The following is an 18489-nucleotide window of genomic DNA, read 5'->3' as shown; positions in this document are numbered from 1 at the left end:
TATAACATATAGATATGTGAAGCCTGAACTACAGTGTGCTCAGACATAGAAACCTCTAGACTGAAACCTACATGGGCTCAACATTAGATGTGATCACTAGTGTTGCTGCTAACATTTTGTTTCTACACAAGCAAAAATCTGATGCTTTAACAGAAAAGAGAAAGCAGGGCTTTGGAGCGGAGCCCAGAGCTGGAGCGCGGAACAGCGGAACTGCAGGTTTTTGCTTGGAGCTGAAACGGAGCCGGAGCCGGAGCCGGAGCACAGCTCCAAAGCCCTGGTAGAAAGCCCACCCTCAATGTGTAACATTCATTAGATTAGTAGAATAGCTGTGTAAGTGTATACATATTTTAGAATCTTGGTGAGCAACCATCAGTTTTACTTAGGGAGTTATTTGATTCATGTCAGTACCATAAAGTATGACACAGTTTATTTAAGAAAAATTTATTAATCCATTAATATTTCTTCAAAATTATTGCAACAGGTCTGAAAAGGCAAACACACTGTTACAGCTTAGAAAAACAAGTATTTTGTACAGTTAAAATATTACACAAGCCTCCAGGAAAAAAAAAAAATCAGTGTATGAGAAATTACATCTGGAAGCTTAGATCCAGTATTAGCACCTACAGTATCACAAAGCAGAATGCTCTCTCTGATCTGGACAGTTGTCTTCTTTTGTAAATCCCTTAATTCCTTCCACGGGAAAGGATGATAGCTCTCAAAACAGAGGGACTCTGCTAACTTAAGCCAAGGCTAGCTAGAGAGTTCACTTTAATAAGGGAGAAGGAGACAACAGAAAATATGACACCAACTTGATTTGTAGGAAGTTTTACTCAGAAGATGCCCAAGGTATTTTAACAGACGTTGCTGAGGAATGTTTATGCATGGGAAATACGACATACTGCACAGCTCTACTCTTCAGCAGTTTGCCAGTGACTAGAGTTAAGAAACTATCTTACACCCTATCTAATACGTTGTCAAATCAAATTTTCCTATAAATTATATTTATAATAAAACCATAAAGTTTATTACACTTCACATATTAAACATTAAGGGATAGAGTAGGGATGGTTACATTAATTGGTTCAGCATTCATTTTATTGTGCTTACATAGCTTAATGAAACAAGCAATACACTATCTCCTCCTATAAATTTAGGACAATGCAGTAACAGTAGATTCTCAAACAGTAGCAAAACACCCAGCAATAATGTTAGCTAATGGTTCTTAGGAATAACTAGAACATGAAAACAAAAAGCATTTACATTATAATTCCCAGAGAGCATCAGCTCTGGAAACTTAAAATGCTCTATGCCTTGAGTCACTTGCTGCCAGGCAGAGGCACTCTGTGCAACGGACATATCTACCTGCTTCCCACTCCACTCCCCCCCAAGGACTTATTCTGGAGTGAAGATTTTGTTTTTGAAACACACACATGCTCCCAAAGTCAGACTTGTTGCTTTCTGAAGTCTGTTTGATGTATAGGAAAGCCTGAGTGGCTGTGGAGGAACAGTACTGCTCTCAGGTGGCTGATCTGCCAGTTAATTTCAAGTGCAAACAGCTCAACTGCCTTTTCCTTGGAAATTAAGATGATCCCATCACTTAAAGCTTGTCATAAGGACACAAAATGGATGCTGACCAGCCAGAGGTTCACCCCATGTGGAGCAGAAGTCTAGGAAGTTAGTCCTTTAGTGGATTGCACCATGGATCTGGCAACGGAGAGGAATGATGCTCTAGACAGGAGGTAGGTGAACCTTTTGGTACAGCAAGTCCACCACCTAGCTGGGTGCTAGAAAGCAAGACAGAACAAGTTTAACATTAGGGACACTGCATGAACCATGCATGGGACCTTTACATAACGGTGTCTGTTCTCCCAGAAGTACTGCAGCAGAAAGGAGATAGCATGTGTAATGGTTCACAATAAGGGCCTGGGAGCCAGCACTTAGTTATATTCCCAGCTGTGCCACTAACTTGGCAAGTGGCTTCACCTGTAGGTCCCCTTCTGCAAGACATGGCATAATATTTCTCCGTGTCTCCCCTGCATCCTCTGCCAATGAGGCCAGCATGCCCACTTCATTGCTGCTTCTACCGTAAGCCTTAGGCATGGAACATCCTCCTCATCTTAATCCATAAAGCCATTAGCCTCTCAGGACCCACTTCTGCTGTGGCATCTACAGTCAGCTACCTAATGATGACTGGGCAGCCAGGAGAGTTTATTTTGTTTAAGGAACAAGATTAAAATGATTTGGAACCATCACATAGTGAAACAGCTACCTCTGTGGCCACAAGACCACTACCATTACCATGTCATTCCTCCTATAAGCAGCTGGCTTCCTCAGGAGCCTTGTGAATTATCAGCCACACCAAGTGAGGCTTTACTCCTTGGTTCTGGGCTCTGTTTATTGTCCAAATGACCACAAATGATAAAGCTTCTAAGTAGGGCTTCCTATCCTGCCAAGTTTACCACCAGGAGTCTTCCTTCTTCAGGGACTACTGCAGGCCACCATCCCTCCCTGAAGCTTCCCCAGCCATCCACATTCAACAGAGACACTTGCCGGTTTTTACAGTTACCTACTCCCTTCCCAGGTGACTCTGACAATTGACCAGGGCTGGCTGGCCCCAAGCCTCTGGCCCTTAAAGAGGCAGGCCACTAGTACACCTCCCAATTTCACTGTAACCCCCCTTTGGAGCAGAGGACTATGTCTGGCTGCGTTTGTATGGCACCTAGCCCAAAGGGTTCAATTTCATCGGGAGCCTTTGGCTGCCACTGCAATACAAACGCCTGTGTGTCCAGGTGTAAGGAGTGGATGTAAAGTACTTTGAAAGCCAATAAGGATACTAATTATGTAATTCTAAAATTAATGCAAATTAATCCACTTTTCATAAGTGAACACTGAATATTTTTAGCAGACTTGGTGAGGGACTCCCAGATATTTTGGTTCTGCAGAGTGGGATGACCACACTCTGCTAGGGAAGATTACTGAGGCACAAAGAGCAGGTAAGCACTCAACTCCACTTTCCCTTTGTACCTCTGAAAATCCCCCCGAGGGACCTGCAAGAAGATTCAGACAAACCAGTCAGAAGTCTCTCAGATCATGGTCTTTCCAAACAAAGTAATCAAAGTTAGAGTTTACTTACAGCTAAAGTATCCAGAGAGTTGGACTATTTAGTGTGTACTGGTAAGAGCTACTGGCAATTTGCATCTCTGCCCCTAGCATGGGCATGTAAGATGCAAGTTGGTGGCAGTGACAGGCTGGAGGGACTGCACTAATGCAATTTCTCGACATTGTTGAGTAAGCTCAGAGCGTGACTCCCCACCAAACGAATCTTCAATGGATCACTGAATCAGCAGGCCAGATTCTGATATTAGCAATACTGGTGAGAGTTACTCTGAATTTACACTGACGTTGCTGAAATCAGAATCTGACTTAGAAAGTGCATCCTATTTTCAGCTGTAGGCATATTCCCTGCTGTTCTAGATTCTCTCACTAAACTGTATATGTAACCCACATGCACTATTCAGCAGTCAAACAGATTGTCTAGGACACTTTGCAGGCTGCAGGTTGGGGGTGCTGGTGATTTAAGTTTGGGAAGATAGATACCTAATAAGACCCTTGGTTCCATATTGGGCATGCTCCTGATACATATGCAGTTTCAAAAACAAAGTTGTGCTGAACAAAAATATTTGCAATTCATGAAACTATCCAGAAGTTCCTAATGTAAATCTTTCCCCATCTTAGAAATTTCACAGTTGTTTGAACTTTGATAGAGTAGGCTCTTGTGTGTAATTGCTCAAAACCTACACCACCTAGGAAAAACATTGTTTAGCAATAATAGCTGTGAAATGAGTCATGACAAATGGATTGTGCCAAGTAGATGCAGCTGCAACTGATAAAACAAACTTGTTCCCAATGACAGAAAACAAAAACCACACAGAATATCAGGCTCCAGAGTGTTAATAACTAGAGCAATCAGTTTGGACATTCTAAATAAGAAGAGTCATCTCTAAGTAACACAATGTTACAAACTTATCCGATATCCCACAGTTTATTGTGCAGTTAAAAGAATATTCAGCCATCTACTCTAGGAAAGTTTCCTGTCATGGCTTGGTGAGCCTCTCAGGGCTTGTCTATACGTACAGCACTGCAGCAGCACACTGCACTGATGCAGTTGTGCTGCTGTAGCGCTTAGTAAAGACACTACCTAAGCTGATGGGAGAGCTTCTCCTGTCAGTGTAGATATCCCACCTCCCTGAAAGGCAGGAGCTATGTCGATGGGAGAAGCCCTCTGGCAACATAGCGCTGTCTACACCAAGAGTTTGGGCCATATAACTGCATCACTCAGGGGTGCAGATTTTCTATACCCTGACATAGTTATACCGACGTATGTCTGTAGCATAGACCAAGCCTGGGGCTTGTCTCCGTGGTGCTGGCAAAGCACATTAGAGGGGTGTGATTTGTAGAGTGCTCTAACATGCTGTGCTCTAATTGCCCCATGTAGACCCTGATGGGGGGGGAGGTAAAGGGGGGAAGAACTAAAAAATACCCAGACAATGTTAATGCAGACTAGGTATCTTTTAGTTCACACCAGCAGGGTCTCCATGAGGCGATTAGAGCACAGCAGGTTACTCGCATGTGATTTGTAAAACTCTCTAATATGCTTTATGCACAGTGTAGACAAGCCTGTGAAAAAAAATCCCATTTAGAAGAATTGTAGGCACAGGTTAATCAAGAGGCACCTAGCAAAGCAAAGGAGGAAAGAGTGTTGGGTGGAATTCAACTGTACATGTTAGGTAGAATTTGGCTTCTGATGTGTGATATTCCTACTCAGGCCAGCAGATAAAATACTTTGTACTGAGACAGAGATTCTTGGGTGGGAGGCACTAAGTGCTTTACGAACATGAAGAGTCACAACCTTGGTTGTAATTAAGAGATAAATGGGGGATCACTTCAACCAGCATTGAAATGCAGCGACGTTAGCAGTGCACAGGAAGTGAATACTTTGGCCTGGTCCACACTAACCCCCCCACTTCGAACTAAGATACGCACTTCAGCTACGTGAATAACATAGCTGAAGTCGAAGTACCTTAGGTCGAACTTACTGCGGGTCCAGACGCGGCAGGCAGGCTCCCCCGTTGATGCCGCGTACTCCTCTCGCCAAGCAGGAGTACTGGCGTCGACGGCGAGCACTTCTGGGATCAATTTTTCGCGTCTAGACAAGACATGATAAATCGATCCCAGAAGATCGATTGCTTACCGCCGGACCCGGAGGTAAGTATAGACCTACCCTTTATCTAGTTGAACCAAAAAGGGAATTGGAGTCAGGATACTGGGGTTAATATCTTGACTCCTATGAAAAGTGCAAGAGAAAGCTTTAAGCAGAAGATGGCAGCTCCAGCAAGAGTCCCTAACCTCAGGCACTGTGTACAGTGGCACTGATTCAGTACTGACTATAGGGAGCAAGCGGCACCACAGCACCTACTAAATTGTCAACACTACATCTTGCAGCTCCTGGATTTTTGTTAGATGTCTCTAAGTACTGACCTGGGTTGACCCTACTACTTAGCTTGAAAGAGCCGATAGCATTCACACACTAGTGTGACTGCAGTGTTAGCATGTTAGACTGAATGGGAGTCCCATATCACCTTATGCCATAAGTAGGAGTCACTCTGAAATCCAGAATGAATTTAATCACTGTTTAAATGGCTAATCATTACATTTTAAACATGATTTTTAAAGTTCTACACTGTTCAGCAGAATCAGGATCTACTAAACCTAGGAGATAATGATTTTTGATGCAGTACGGCATAAATTAGATTTAAGTTTATACATGTTTAATTAAAATCTGGTTTTCATCAAGGTTAAATTTGGTGTCATCTGAAGTACATCATCATTCAGCGGCATACTGCCAAGTATTGGTGTTTTTACAACTTCCGCTGGGATTTAAAAATCTAATCCACACATAAGATTTATTTAAAAAGCCTTATGATTACATGCAGTGGTTGGGTAAACATTCAGTCTCAGCAGGGGAGAAGACCTGCATCTTCTGAATTTACAGAAGCAGGTTATTGACTTGACATCTAATGCAAAGTTAATATTTACCTTAGACTCCTTAGTTTTATCTTCCACTGCTCAGTCCTCTGTCTTCGTAAATGGTAATTTCAATCTGCACAGCATGGCTGTTAAGAAAACATGCTATATAGAAAAATCATGGAGATAAAACAGGCAAGTGAAACAAAGCAAGGCAGTGAAGCACTTGATCTTTCAGCCTCACATCTGCCATTACAGAGAGGGAATTTTGCTAAATTTCTGAACTATAGTAAGCAAAACATTCTTCGTGGCTTTTGGCTTTGCATTCTGGCCGGTGCTACAACCTGCCTTTAGACAAAAACGTCTGTTTGGAGGCATAAAGATTTTGTAATATTGCAGTAAAGCTGTTAACATTTTTATGAACAAAAAGCTTGGTCATTAGGCAAGTTTTTGCTTTGCACGCTTCCGCTGTTCAATTATTAATCAAATTACCAAATTAAATCACTATTTACAAGTCTGTTTACCAAATGCAAGTGACTTTTCTGTACTTACAGTTCCCCAAAAAATGCACAGCACATCAAGGGTAATGAAATTACACAACTGACAGCTGTAAGCTATTTGGGCCACTACTCAGATAAACTCAAGGAACTGCAATTAATTAGGATGACAACTCACCACACACTATGAGCCTATGCATTTCAAAGGGGCTTTGAGTTCAGAATTCTTGACAGATGAAATGTATTACTCATACTTCCTCTTTTATTGCTACAAGATGCCCCCACAACCACCAAGAAAAATGGTAACTAGAATGCTAAGCCATTTGCAGTGAGGTCCAAAGCCTAGAAGAAAAGTTGTAGGGAGAACAGCTGTAGCCAAGAGCAAAATCCAGGGGGACAGACCTCACCACTCAGGCAGATTGTGGAGGAGATTTTACCATAGGCACCAGTGGGAGCAACAATGCATTGTTTCTAAGCCAAGACCAACATTTAAAATAGTTCTACAGAGCATTTACATTCCATGTTTTATTTCTATTAGGAAGTCAGCTAGCCTTTCTAAATGGCTAAGTTGCATCTTCCAGAGGTAGCTGAGGTTGAAGGAAGATACTCTGCTTCTGAATAGCACCTAAGAAAGCTCCAAGGAACAGATTTATCCAATTCATATTTTATTAAAGAGACTTTCTAAATGGATAGTAATTTTATCCTAATAAAGTTTGAGAGGAACAGCTGAGTATGTTACACATGAGACCTTATAAAACACATACTTGGTGTTTATAACATCACAGAATCATGGGTGCCTGCAGCATGCAATGCAGCCTCTGTGAGGTAAGATGCACTATTACCGCTCTGAGGACAGAATTCAGAAGAGGATTAAGAAGCCATAAAAAGATACAACTCTTAGTCCTCTCTCGATGGGATCCGTCAGGAGGAGGCCCTGGGGTGCGTAGATCTTCTCATTCTGTTCCTGAATGAATTTGGCAATTTTCTTAAGAACCTGGTGACAGAACACACAGACTTTACAGTTTTTCCGTTTGAGTTTTCACATCAGCCTTCCTTTAAAAGCCCCATCTACACTACAAATACAACCAGGTCAGGGAAGACCTAGCGACCCAGCTCCACTAACACAGCTGGGACTGTAGTCCTTTTGCATAGCTAGGCTATTATTTTTTTCTTTTCTGGCAGGAAGCGGGTGGGAAGGATACATGGGTAGTGTCTTGTCTATACCAGCGCTGAAACTATATTGCAAGGAGGCAAGGAGGTCAGGAGACAGCTGTATCGTAACAAGATTCTCTGGCAGGGGTACATTTGTATAATAGTGTGTCTGTGCTACAGGAGGTTAATATAGGCTATAGCCTGGAAAAGAGACCTGTATAGTGCTATGAAAATATGCAGTTTAAATTACTCACAAGCAATTTGCTTACTATATGTCATGGTGTGGCTCTAAAAGAGAGAGGAGGCCCCTTTCCTTCCATGTCAATTTCCCATTAATAATAGAATGCCAAATACCAAGTGCTGATCTTAGCTACTCCAAAAATAACTGTTTCCCCCCTACATGCTTCTTCCACAGATTCAGAGTTCAAGGCCAGAAGGAGCAATTAAATCATCTAGGCAGACCTTCTGTGTATCACAGGTCATTAAATTTCACCCAGTTACCCTTCTATTAAGCCAACAACTTGTGTCTGGCTAAAGTATAACTTCCTGAAAGGCATCTCGATTTGAAGACTTCAAGAGATGGAGACTCCACCACTTCCCATGGTAGTTTGTTCCAGTGGTTAATCATCCTCACTGCTAAGCCTTATTTCTAAATTGAATTTGTCTGGCTTCAGCTTCCAGCCAGTGGTTCTTATGTCTTTCTTCACTAGATTAAAGAACCCTTTAGTACCTAGTATTTTCTCCCCAGGAAGATACTTAATACACTAATCAAGTCCCCTTCTCCATCTTCTTTTTGACAAGATCAATAGATTAAGCTCTTCAAGTTTCTTACCATAAGGAGTTTTCTCCAACCCCCAAATCATTTTTGCGGCTCTTCTCTGTATCTGCTCCGATTTTTCAACATCACTTTTAAAATGCTGACACTAGACCGGTATGTGGCATTCTAGTTTCAGTCTCACCAGCGCCACATACAAAGGTAAAATGAAATAACCTCTGTGCTCCTATTCACTACACCCCTCTTCATACAGCCAAGGATCACATTAGCCCTTTTTGTCAGAGCACTGCGCTGGGAGCTCATGTTTGGTTGCCTGTCCGTTATGATCCCTAAATATTTTTTTCGAGTCACTTCTTTCCAGAATACAGTCCCCACTGTGTGTAGGTATGGCCTGCATTCCTTATTCCTAGATGCATTTTTACTACAGTTTAAATGCAAAATTATACATTTTGTTTGAATGGGCCAAGGTTACTAAGCGATTCAGATCATTCTGTGAGACTGCCCTTTACTCATTATTTACTACTCCACCAATATGTGTGTCATCCACAAATTTTATAAGTAGTGTTTTTGCATTTACTTCTAGATCACTGATGAAAATATAGAAAAGCATCAGGCCTTCTTTGCGCCATCTGTTCTATTGCTTCGACTCCTCTAGTCCAACAACCGTCTCTTTACCGGATAGCACTCTTCTCCCCCACCCTTCAAAAACTCAGAGATGCTGTTGCAGTCTCCTAATCCAACAAGTCCTGCTACATTAAATGGGGGGGTGACACTTGGATGAGGGAAGGCAGTTTTGAAGGGGTTGAATTCTGCTGGTTGTTGGGTGGGGTGTAAAACTACTATTTTATATTTTGTTCTAATAACTTATGGCAGGAGTACCCAGTGTCTTGGGTAGCTGCTTATTTGTGTATAAGTCCACATAAAACAACCGTGTCTGCTCATGAACAATGTAGCTACTGCTTTTCCCTGCATGCAGGTCACCTTTGTGATGTACCAGTTGTCATCTGTCTGAGCAGCAGGAGTCCCAGGCCAGCATTCTCTTTAAATGAATCCTTTTGCATGTTAGCACAGAGCACTGCCCTTATCGAAATAGTGCCTGGGGCAAGTGCTAACTTGCATTTCTGGCCTGTGCGTAAGCCAAGGCAAACAGACTGCACTAGTTTTATATAGTATAATTTCCAAACGCTTTGATCCAAATAGTTCACACACTGATTGTTAAAGTCAAAACAGAAGAGCCATCCATACACTTCTTGCTTCATACAGGTTCAGTCTACTTTGCCCCAGATAGGACCCTGATTAGTAGACTTAACGCAAACACAGGACAGGCTTTTAGACAGATGGTGTTGCTTTTGTCACTTCACTACAGAAACGTTTGGGAAACGGATAGCTTTCAGTGAATTATGTACTTGAAGTTATTTGATAAAAAAACTAACAGAACCCTAAAACAAGATCAAACGCAGCTTTTGCAGTTGGCTAAGCTCCAACATTACTTGTTCTACCAGTTTTATGGTATTTCCACAACCGCTGAGTCATGCATCTATTTAAATATTTAAGAGACATTAGAAAGAAAGGTGGGAAAATAAACTGAAAAGGGTTCTAGAAGATAAAAATACCAGAGTAGGAACACACAGTCTGCATATATACTGGGCCAAGAAAAATTAAATTACTTTCAGAGATATTAGATCTAATAGTCACCAGCAGGGACCATTAGATAATCTAGTCTGACTTCCTGTCTAACACAGGCCGTAGAATTTCACCTAGTTACCCTTGAACGGAGCCCAATAACTTGTGTTTGACTAAAACATATCTTCCAGAAAGGCATCCAGATTAGGACCAAACCAAGGAAGTAATTTCACCAAGGACACTTTAATATAAAGCTTTGCATAATGCAACTAACTTCTGGAAATTCAGATTATATGTATGTATAAAGCAAAGAGTATCTTGTTTTAAGAGAACAGACTACACACAGTAACAGCACAAAACCAATACAATCTCTGAAACAGTCTTAGCTGAGTGACTTGTATTTTATTAGCAGTGTGAAGTTTCACTTTGGTCTCTCACACACACTGCTCCTTCAGATTTATAGAAACCTCCCAAGTTTCAGTTCAGGAAGCTTTTACTGGGCAGAGTTTTGTTTCTTATCTCTCAATGGGTATGTGTCAGCTTTCTTCAGACACATAATGGAAGCAAGCAAGCCATAAAGATACCCAGCTCAGATCTCTCCAACTCTCCCATTTCCTGCTCAGTCAAGCCGCAAGAAGTGGAAACTAGAGATGTCATATCCATCTCACAATCCATTACTATTTAAGTCTCTTACAAAATGACTGCATGACTGATTTCAAATAAAGAATTCCTGAAATGCATCCATCCATACTCTGCTAAGGGTTACTACTTAGGGACACACTCTAGCTCGGTTTAATCAAATGTAAGTTTTGATGGATGAACTTTCTGGTGAGCTTTCCGCAATATTGCATATTTAGAAAGCTATACCGATTAAAGAAAATGGCAAGATGATCACATTATGGAAATCAATCTTTTATTTTGAGAGGGTCAAAAAAGTTATTTGTAAAACCAACTAGATAGTCAAACAAATTACATAGTATAGTAGTAAGAGCAACAGACGCAAAGTTAGAGAGAGTTAGTCACAAGAATTAACCATCTCTTTGCTCTGTTCTCATTAGCATGACCAGGAATGCTGTGTTCTCCAATGAGATTTGAAAAGACAAATGATCTGCCTTGCCATCCCTGTCCCAATCTAGTTTTCAGTTGTAAAAAGACATTTCAGCTGGTGCAGCCTCAGGTTTAAAAAGTCACTCTTCTTACATCAGATAGGGCAAAGATATCTAGATAAATAAAATATCGCAAACAAGCACGATTTATCACCCAGGTCAGAAGGGATGACAAAAGGTTTCTGTTCATTCTATTCAAGATTACTGCTGCATATTATATATGATTTGGAACATGTTTTTATTTCCAGTCAGCAATATTAAATTATCAGGCTCCTTTAAACTCTCCTTTCATTTAAAGAAGGGATACTGAATGTATTCAGATACTGACTTGACCATCTACTAACTGGCTTTGTGAACTCAGACTGCATAAAAATAAAATAGAGAGGAACTGCCAATACCAGATTCAGACCACATATGTAAGCATGGATGCATGTGGGTGTGAAAGTATGAATGTTCCTCTAGTTCTTCAAGCCAGTGTGTCAGGATGTTTAAACAAGAATGAAAATCTTCATTTTTAAAGAGAAGTTATCAGAGCACAACATTTCTATAATTTAGAATGATCTAGTCGTTCACCAAAGGACTGGAAGTCAGCAGTTCTGCACAGCACAAAGCAGATCACTTAAAATCTCTACCCTTGGTTTGACCTGTATAATGGGCATAATATTGATTTCACAAGAGGGGCATATGGACTAATCCAATGCTCAATGAAAAACTGGATTTTATTTGGAAATATTGTAATGGGTGTTGTATTGGGCCCTTAATGAATGTTTATCTGGAACTTGGAGAATCTCAAATAGAGGGTGTTGTATAAGTGTATGAGAGAGGTAGATTTGGAGTAGTTATACCCCCACCATCATCTACCTTAACATCTCACTTAAATCCAAACTCACAGGAAGACAAGTAGTAAAACAAGTAGTGGAAGACAAATAGAGGAAGATGCTGAAAAATAAGCTAACAGCAGCATAAACGCCAGAGGATTTGTGGTGGCGGACAAAAGCCAGTGACTAGTGTTTAGGGGGAATGAGGAGCCTTCCTTGGGCTACAGAGCTGTGGAGCAACTCTCTCCTCATCAGTAATTTAATCCCGTACGAAATTAACAAACATTCAGTGTAAAACTCTCTAGTTTAGTGTTTGTCTAATGGATTTTAAAGTTAAACATGATTGGGTTAGGAATGGTTCAACCAACTGGGCACACTGGGTGACAGATAGGTTGAAAATGTATCTCTGTCTTTTCTCCTAAAACTGCACATTATCTTTGTATGGTTATAGTTTATCCAAGCAGTAGGATGATCTCTTCACACATCTGGAACATGACACTTTATTTCTTTGCTACTCTCCAACCAGTGACTCAAGTTGGCATTTATTCCCTGCGTATATACTTGCAACTCTCCGATACAAGTGAGAGGAGAACAGACCAGGATTTTTCAGGAAGCTAGGCTAGCAGGTGAAAGCTTATTCTGTATTTGCACTACACTGATGAACTGTACTGTTATAAGAGAAAACCTTATAATCAAAGTTAAAAAGCAAAACACTTCTCCTGTTGACAGATCATAACTTTCACATACAACATTGTGAGTTTCATTTGCTTTAAGTTTATTGCATGAAATGTAACAGGCTCACCTTTTCATAATGTGTCTCCATACACAAAAAGACAGTATAGGCAGTCAGACAGGCCAGACATCCTTCAAGATAAGATTGGCCCCCAAGCTTCTCAGCTTCTGCATAAAGGTTATTTAGAGTTTGAACCGTCTCTTCAAACTGCTGCCTATCAATCTGAAAAAGAGACTGAATTTAACAAGACTGACCAGCAAATTTCTCATTCAGAACTCACTGATCCCCAATACAGAGATCTAGCTTCTGTGCTAGAACAGTCCATTAACCAGCAATGTCACCTCCAGACAGTTTCAAACACAACATGGAGAGCAAAGGTTTTGTTTAGGTACTGAATGACTTCCATAAATTGTAGCATTTGGTTAAATAGCAGCTAAGTGATCTAAAGTTATTAGATCAAATGTGTATTCCCACATTATTTATTTAGCGTGTGCATAGTCATCTAGCCAAGCGATGGCATCTTCAGTGGCGTGATGCAGGTCTTCTAGGCCACCGTTGAACCTAGTCAGCAGGCATTCTTTGACAATGTGCTTCATTGTCCGTGTCTCATTTACAGCCCTTGTTTATACTTCATTATGTGTAAGTTGTTAGGTTCAAACTACAACCTAGTTGAAAACTGCTGATCTGGAGGGAAAGGTCCTCTAGATTTCAAAAATAAATTCTTCACTGAAGACCTTGACTATTTCGCATTACTATGGTAAAGTTGATCAACCAAGTTATTAATAAAATTAACAAGGAAAAAACAAGGTGATTAGTGTTCCCTACGGGGCAGGAGAGAAGGAAACAACACCCAAAGTGACATTTACCAGCTATAGAAGACAAGAGCAATTGGCAAGGAGGGGTTATTTTGTAGCTTAATAAAACATTACAATTGATAATAACAAAATGAAAGAAAGTACTTGAGAGGGTACTTGTGAGGCCACTGAAGTGCAGGCTCAGCAGAATAGCCTCACCATGAGAGAGCTCTGTGATAGACATAACTGCATGCTTTCTTTTTCACTGGCATAACAGATGTAGTTTGTGTTATTGTTACAAGGGACACCTTTCCTCAGGATTACAGAAAGCATAAATATCAATGTTTCATAAATTATGTGAATGAGCATTTTAAGCATATTGTTATGTCTAGATTTTCACATCAAAATCAAATGTCTTCTAATAATGATCAATGAACAACAACAAAAAAGAGCAGCTGACAAGAAATAAGAATTTATACTAATGAACAGAATTTCTACTTCTTTATCAAAAATAAAGATTATAGTCCACAGGAGAGTTGGGTGCACAAGGGATGCGGGATCTAGCCCTTAGCTTGCATTAAGATAAATGCATGAGCTTTAATACACTGCTTCTTATTCGGTGTTTCAACCATTCCCGATATGCGCAAAGTAAGTATTTATAATAAAGACTTTACAGTGTCTAGAGTAAGAGATTGAGAGTTAGGTAGGTTTAGTTGCTTTAATCAGACTTTATAATGAAAGGACTCCTCCCACACTGAGATGACGCCAAGAACACTCACCTCTGATTCTAATTATGCATGTTTCAGACTTTTTGGTATGAACTATAGGTTTATTGAACATTCTGTATTTTAAAGACTGAACAGCAAATGAAAGGTGGCAGAGTGATAGCCAGATAAAGTCTCCATCCCTTTCATAGTATGATATTCAGAGTTGAAAGCAGACAAATGCAGACACAAACCACTTCTATATAAAGCAAGTTACGAAAGCTGGAGGGATCAGTTTACTAATATTTAAAACACATTAGATTTTATACTAGAACTTCATGTATAAATATCTTCCCCATAGTCAGAGCTCCCACACTCACAACCGCTCTTTAAGAACTGTATTGATTTACCTCCTAAAGGCTGCTAGTCTGGACAGGACTGTAGAGTTTTCAGCTATTTTATCCAGCTTTGAGGTGCAATTCTCACCCTTGCTACTATTCAGTTTCTTCTGTTAGTGACCAGCTACATTCCCAACACAAATCATGACACCGGAAGGCCTTCCTGAAAGGCACTGCTACGGATTGCTCCCTTATTGCCCTGTCCACACCCTTTTACTCAGTGACAAAGTATCACTTCACTGCTGCAATTACCTCACTAGCACAAGCCACTAGATTGGCAGGAAAACATTCGTTACTACGTCTACATCTTTCTAACAATTTTCTAATAATTAACACTGAATGCACCCAAGATGACATTGTGCATTCCCATACTTTTGTGCATGAGAAACACACTGTTGTACAGTGCAGACTATCTAAGCATTCCCGCTACGAATTTGTTTGTATCTGAGCAAAACCTCTCCCCTAAAATCAAAGATAGAAATTATAGAAAGTAACTGCTATAAAGCAATGGTATCCAATAGAAAAACAATGAATGATCCATTTCAGTTTATACTAAGAGCAAGAATAACTGGGCTGTGCATTAAAGCAGAGATACCTGTACCATGTAATATAAAAGTCAAATCACAATCAATCAATCAATCAATAAATAAATGGCTCTTACCTAGAACTTTGCCTTCATAGATCTCAAAGCACCTCACTGAGGTGGTAAGTATCATTAGCCCCATTTTGCATACAGGGACGTGAAAGAGGAACCAATCAATATTTTTGTTCAAACATATTAAAAAAATACTAATCAGAAAACCTCCGCTGTGACAGCCAGACTACATAGGTTAGGCCACAGCAAATGCAGCTCCCTAACAGTAAATTTAAGAAGTCAGATTATTAATGTGGGATGGAAGACAGGCTCCATTTTTATCTGTGGTTAGTTTGGTACTATTTAAACCATAGTCCTATTAACTGAAAATAAAAGACAGAATGCATCTTACAACCACTTTGATAATCTCATTTCCCATGGTGTCAAGTTTCTTCTAAGCAGAGGCCTTGGTTGAGGAAGTATTGGCAAAGTTTCATCTCCGAGACAGAGACAAAGCAGCGCCATCCACTGAACAAAGGCAGTTTAAGATTAACTATTAAAATTCATTTTTAATATATGGTTTCCAATTTAATACTCCATTACTCTTCTAGAGTGCCTCATTCAAGGATCCTAAAATCTTTAGCAAAACAATTAAAGGGAGAATCCATTTTGCCTGGATTTAAAAAAAAAAAAAAAAAAATCTATTCTGATTACTTGAATCAAGCAAGGTCACTGAAAGAGAGCAGAGCAAAAGATATTTCCTTCTATTTTACCAGTTAGTTCACTTTAGAAAATGTTGTAAAACCACAAAAATTGGCAGTAGATCTCAGGTATGGTGTTATACTTGAGCAGGGGTAGGCAACCTGCGGCACGTGAGCTGATTTTCAGTGGCACTCACATTGCCCGGGTCCTGGCCACCGGTCCCGGGGGCTCTGCATTTTAATTTAATTTTAAATGAAGTTTCTTAAACATTTTAAAAACCTTATTTACTTTACATACAACAATAGCTTAGTTATATATTATAGACTTATAGAAAGAGACCTTTTAAAAACGTTAAAATGTATTACTGGCACACGAAACCTTAAACCAGAGTGAATAAATGAAGACTCGGCACACCACTTCAGAAAGGTTGCTGACCCCTGTACTAGAGACTACTTTTAACTCTTATAAAATTGGTTAGATTTCAAGCTGGTAGTGTCCCTTTAAGACTCAACCCCTCCGAGTTAGGTAGGTACAGCTTTTACAAATTTAGGAACTGAGGCACAGAGAGTAAAGTGACTTGTCAAAGATTACACAGTAAACCAGTCACTGAAGTAGGAAAAATAATAATAATAAAAAATAATCAGTCTTGACTCCCTATCATCTACTCTAACTACCATTCCACAACTAACAACTCAAACTGATAAAAAAATTGTGCACAGGATAGTTTGTATAAGCACGTAGGAAGCTGTCACCTTAGTTATTGGGAAAACACTACATACATTGGGAAAGCACTTGGGTTGGCTGTAAATGATAAAGGACTCATTCTGTACACATCCTATCACATCCCCTTCTTCGGGCACAGGAAGCAAGGAGGAATGTATAGCACATAGGCTCTCTGGTCACCCAAGTGCAGCTAGCTCAGGCCTTTCTTGATCCTGTCCTTAACACAATCCCTGATAAGTTAAAACAAAACTTTTACCCTGTTTTCCAGCTCCAGGGGGAACTTGGTCTGGAACTGGCACCTGGTGCCACTACTGTAGTCTCGCTGGACAAAGACTTTACCAGAAACAGGTGCCTGCTGCGGCCGCATGGCACAGTTGGAACTGGCTGTTCTGTGAGAAGAAACAAAGGGTCCAACACATTACATGATCACCACCAGAATCACCCTAAAATTCAGCAGTACACCAAACTGCCCCCCGGACCTACAGCCCAGCCACAGGGATGAGTTTCCAGGCAGTTTGTCCTATCCCTCAGCAGAGCAGCTGTTTTATTGTCAGTTTCAATCTCCCTCATTCCAACTGTCAGCTTGAAACTGACCGGAAACTCACCCCCTGCCCTGCCTGGTTATCCCATCCCCGCAGCCCACCCGAGACCCACCTCCCTTTCACTCTGGAACAAGAACCCCCGGGAACCCATTTCCTCTGCAGGTCCCCTGCCCACTCACACTCCCCCCCAACCCCCCACCCCCGTCCCTCAGCCCCTCCCCCGTCCCAAACTCCAACCCCCTTCCTGACGCCCCAATCGCAGCCCCACCAAGGACACTCCCCCCCGAACTCCGGCCCAAGGGGCCCCCATCCTTACAGACAAAGCCAAGCCCCCTACTCTCTCCAGTCCAACTCCAGCGGCTGTCGCGAGCACTCACTTACGACTGCCGTAAAAGCACCACCCCAGCTTCGCTGAGAGTCGTACGTCAGGAGCCCTGCGCATGCGCCACTCCCACTGGGTGTACAGTTGGGCTGTTGTACGCATGTGCCAGCTTCTGCGCCGGGAATGAGATTCTGCGCATGCGTCACTCTTCTGTTCAGGGGCTTGTAGCCTATCATGGGCCCGTAGGCTCCCTGTGGCGCCTCAGGTCCCGCCTGGCGGCACAGCTCCACCTCGCCGTGGCACAGACCACGTACACGGCGTCTAAGGTACTGTCTCCCCTCCCCATGGCACAGTCCACATGCACGGTCCCTCCCCCTCCCCCTCCCCATGGCACGGTCTATGGTACAGTCCACATGCACGGTCTTCCCTCCCCATGGCACAGTCCACATGCCTGGTCCCCCTTCCCTATGGCATAGGCTGTGGCATGGTCCCTCCCACCTGTGGCCCATCTCAATGGCAGTCCCCTGTGGCCCAGCCCTTTCTCCCCGTGGCACTGGCACGGTGTCTGTGGCAAAGCCTCATAACCTCTTGGTGTGGCCCCTTACCTGAGAGAGACGTTTGACAGATCAATGCAGGCTGATAATATGATTGTTTTGCTGGGTTACTCCACTCCCTCCCTCCCTCCCTCTGATTTTGATCAGTTTCCAAGTTTGCACTGGCAGGAAATTTAATACACTTAATATTTAAGCATTAAGAAATTTAATAATCATTTTCAAAGTGCAATGGGAATAGAGGCTGCAATTCACAATAGTGTCAGAAACAATCATATTTGATCATAATAGTATTTAATAAGTTCTTACTGTTATATTTCTAATGTGACATCGGATTTAAAAAAAAGGCTTCAGAGCCACTACTGGCTATTAGAGGCCAGTAAGGCTAACCTCAGCATGCAGAAAATTGGTTGAAACTATAAGTAAAGAGCAGAATTATCTCACACATAGG

The 18489-nt window shown here is 41.4% G+C and overlaps 1 protein-coding gene across 3 annotated transcripts; it reads right to left on the bottom strand.

Moving 5' to 3' along the window:
* Nucleotides 1–425: 425 nt before the first annotated feature.
* Nucleotides 426–17687, bottom strand: GOLGA7 (golgin A7). Of its 3 annotated transcripts, none has more exons than XM_005286460.5 (6): nt 17543–17687; nt 16880–17012; nt 12798–12950; nt 7414–7515; nt 6097–6160; nt 426–1784 (listed from the first exon to the last, which is right to left on the bottom strand). In XM_005286460.5, exons 1-5 carry the CDS (start codon nt 17647–17649, stop codon nt 6113–6115), a joined length of 543 nt encoding a protein of 180 aa, XP_005286517.3. In that variant the 5' UTR covers nt 17650–17687; the 3' UTR covers nt 426–1784; nt 6097–6112. The 3 variants fall into 3 exon arrangements, with proteins under 3 accessions (XP_005286517.3, XP_005286516.1, XP_065440816.1); XM_005286459.5 differs by having other exon boundaries at nt 17482–17620; XM_065584744.1 differs by having other exon boundaries at nt 17547–17614.
* Nucleotides 17688–18489: the final 802 nt, after the last annotated feature.

This window comes from Chrysemys picta, chromosome 2, assembly GCF_011386835.1.
Source record: "Chrysemys picta bellii isolate R12L10 chromosome 2, ASM1138683v2, whole genome shotgun sequence".
Taxonomy (NCBI): Eukaryota; Metazoa; Chordata; order Testudines; family Emydidae; genus Chrysemys; species Chrysemys picta.
Note: the sequence above shows the minus strand (reverse complement) of the source record. Positions and strands in the feature narration are given on the sequence as shown.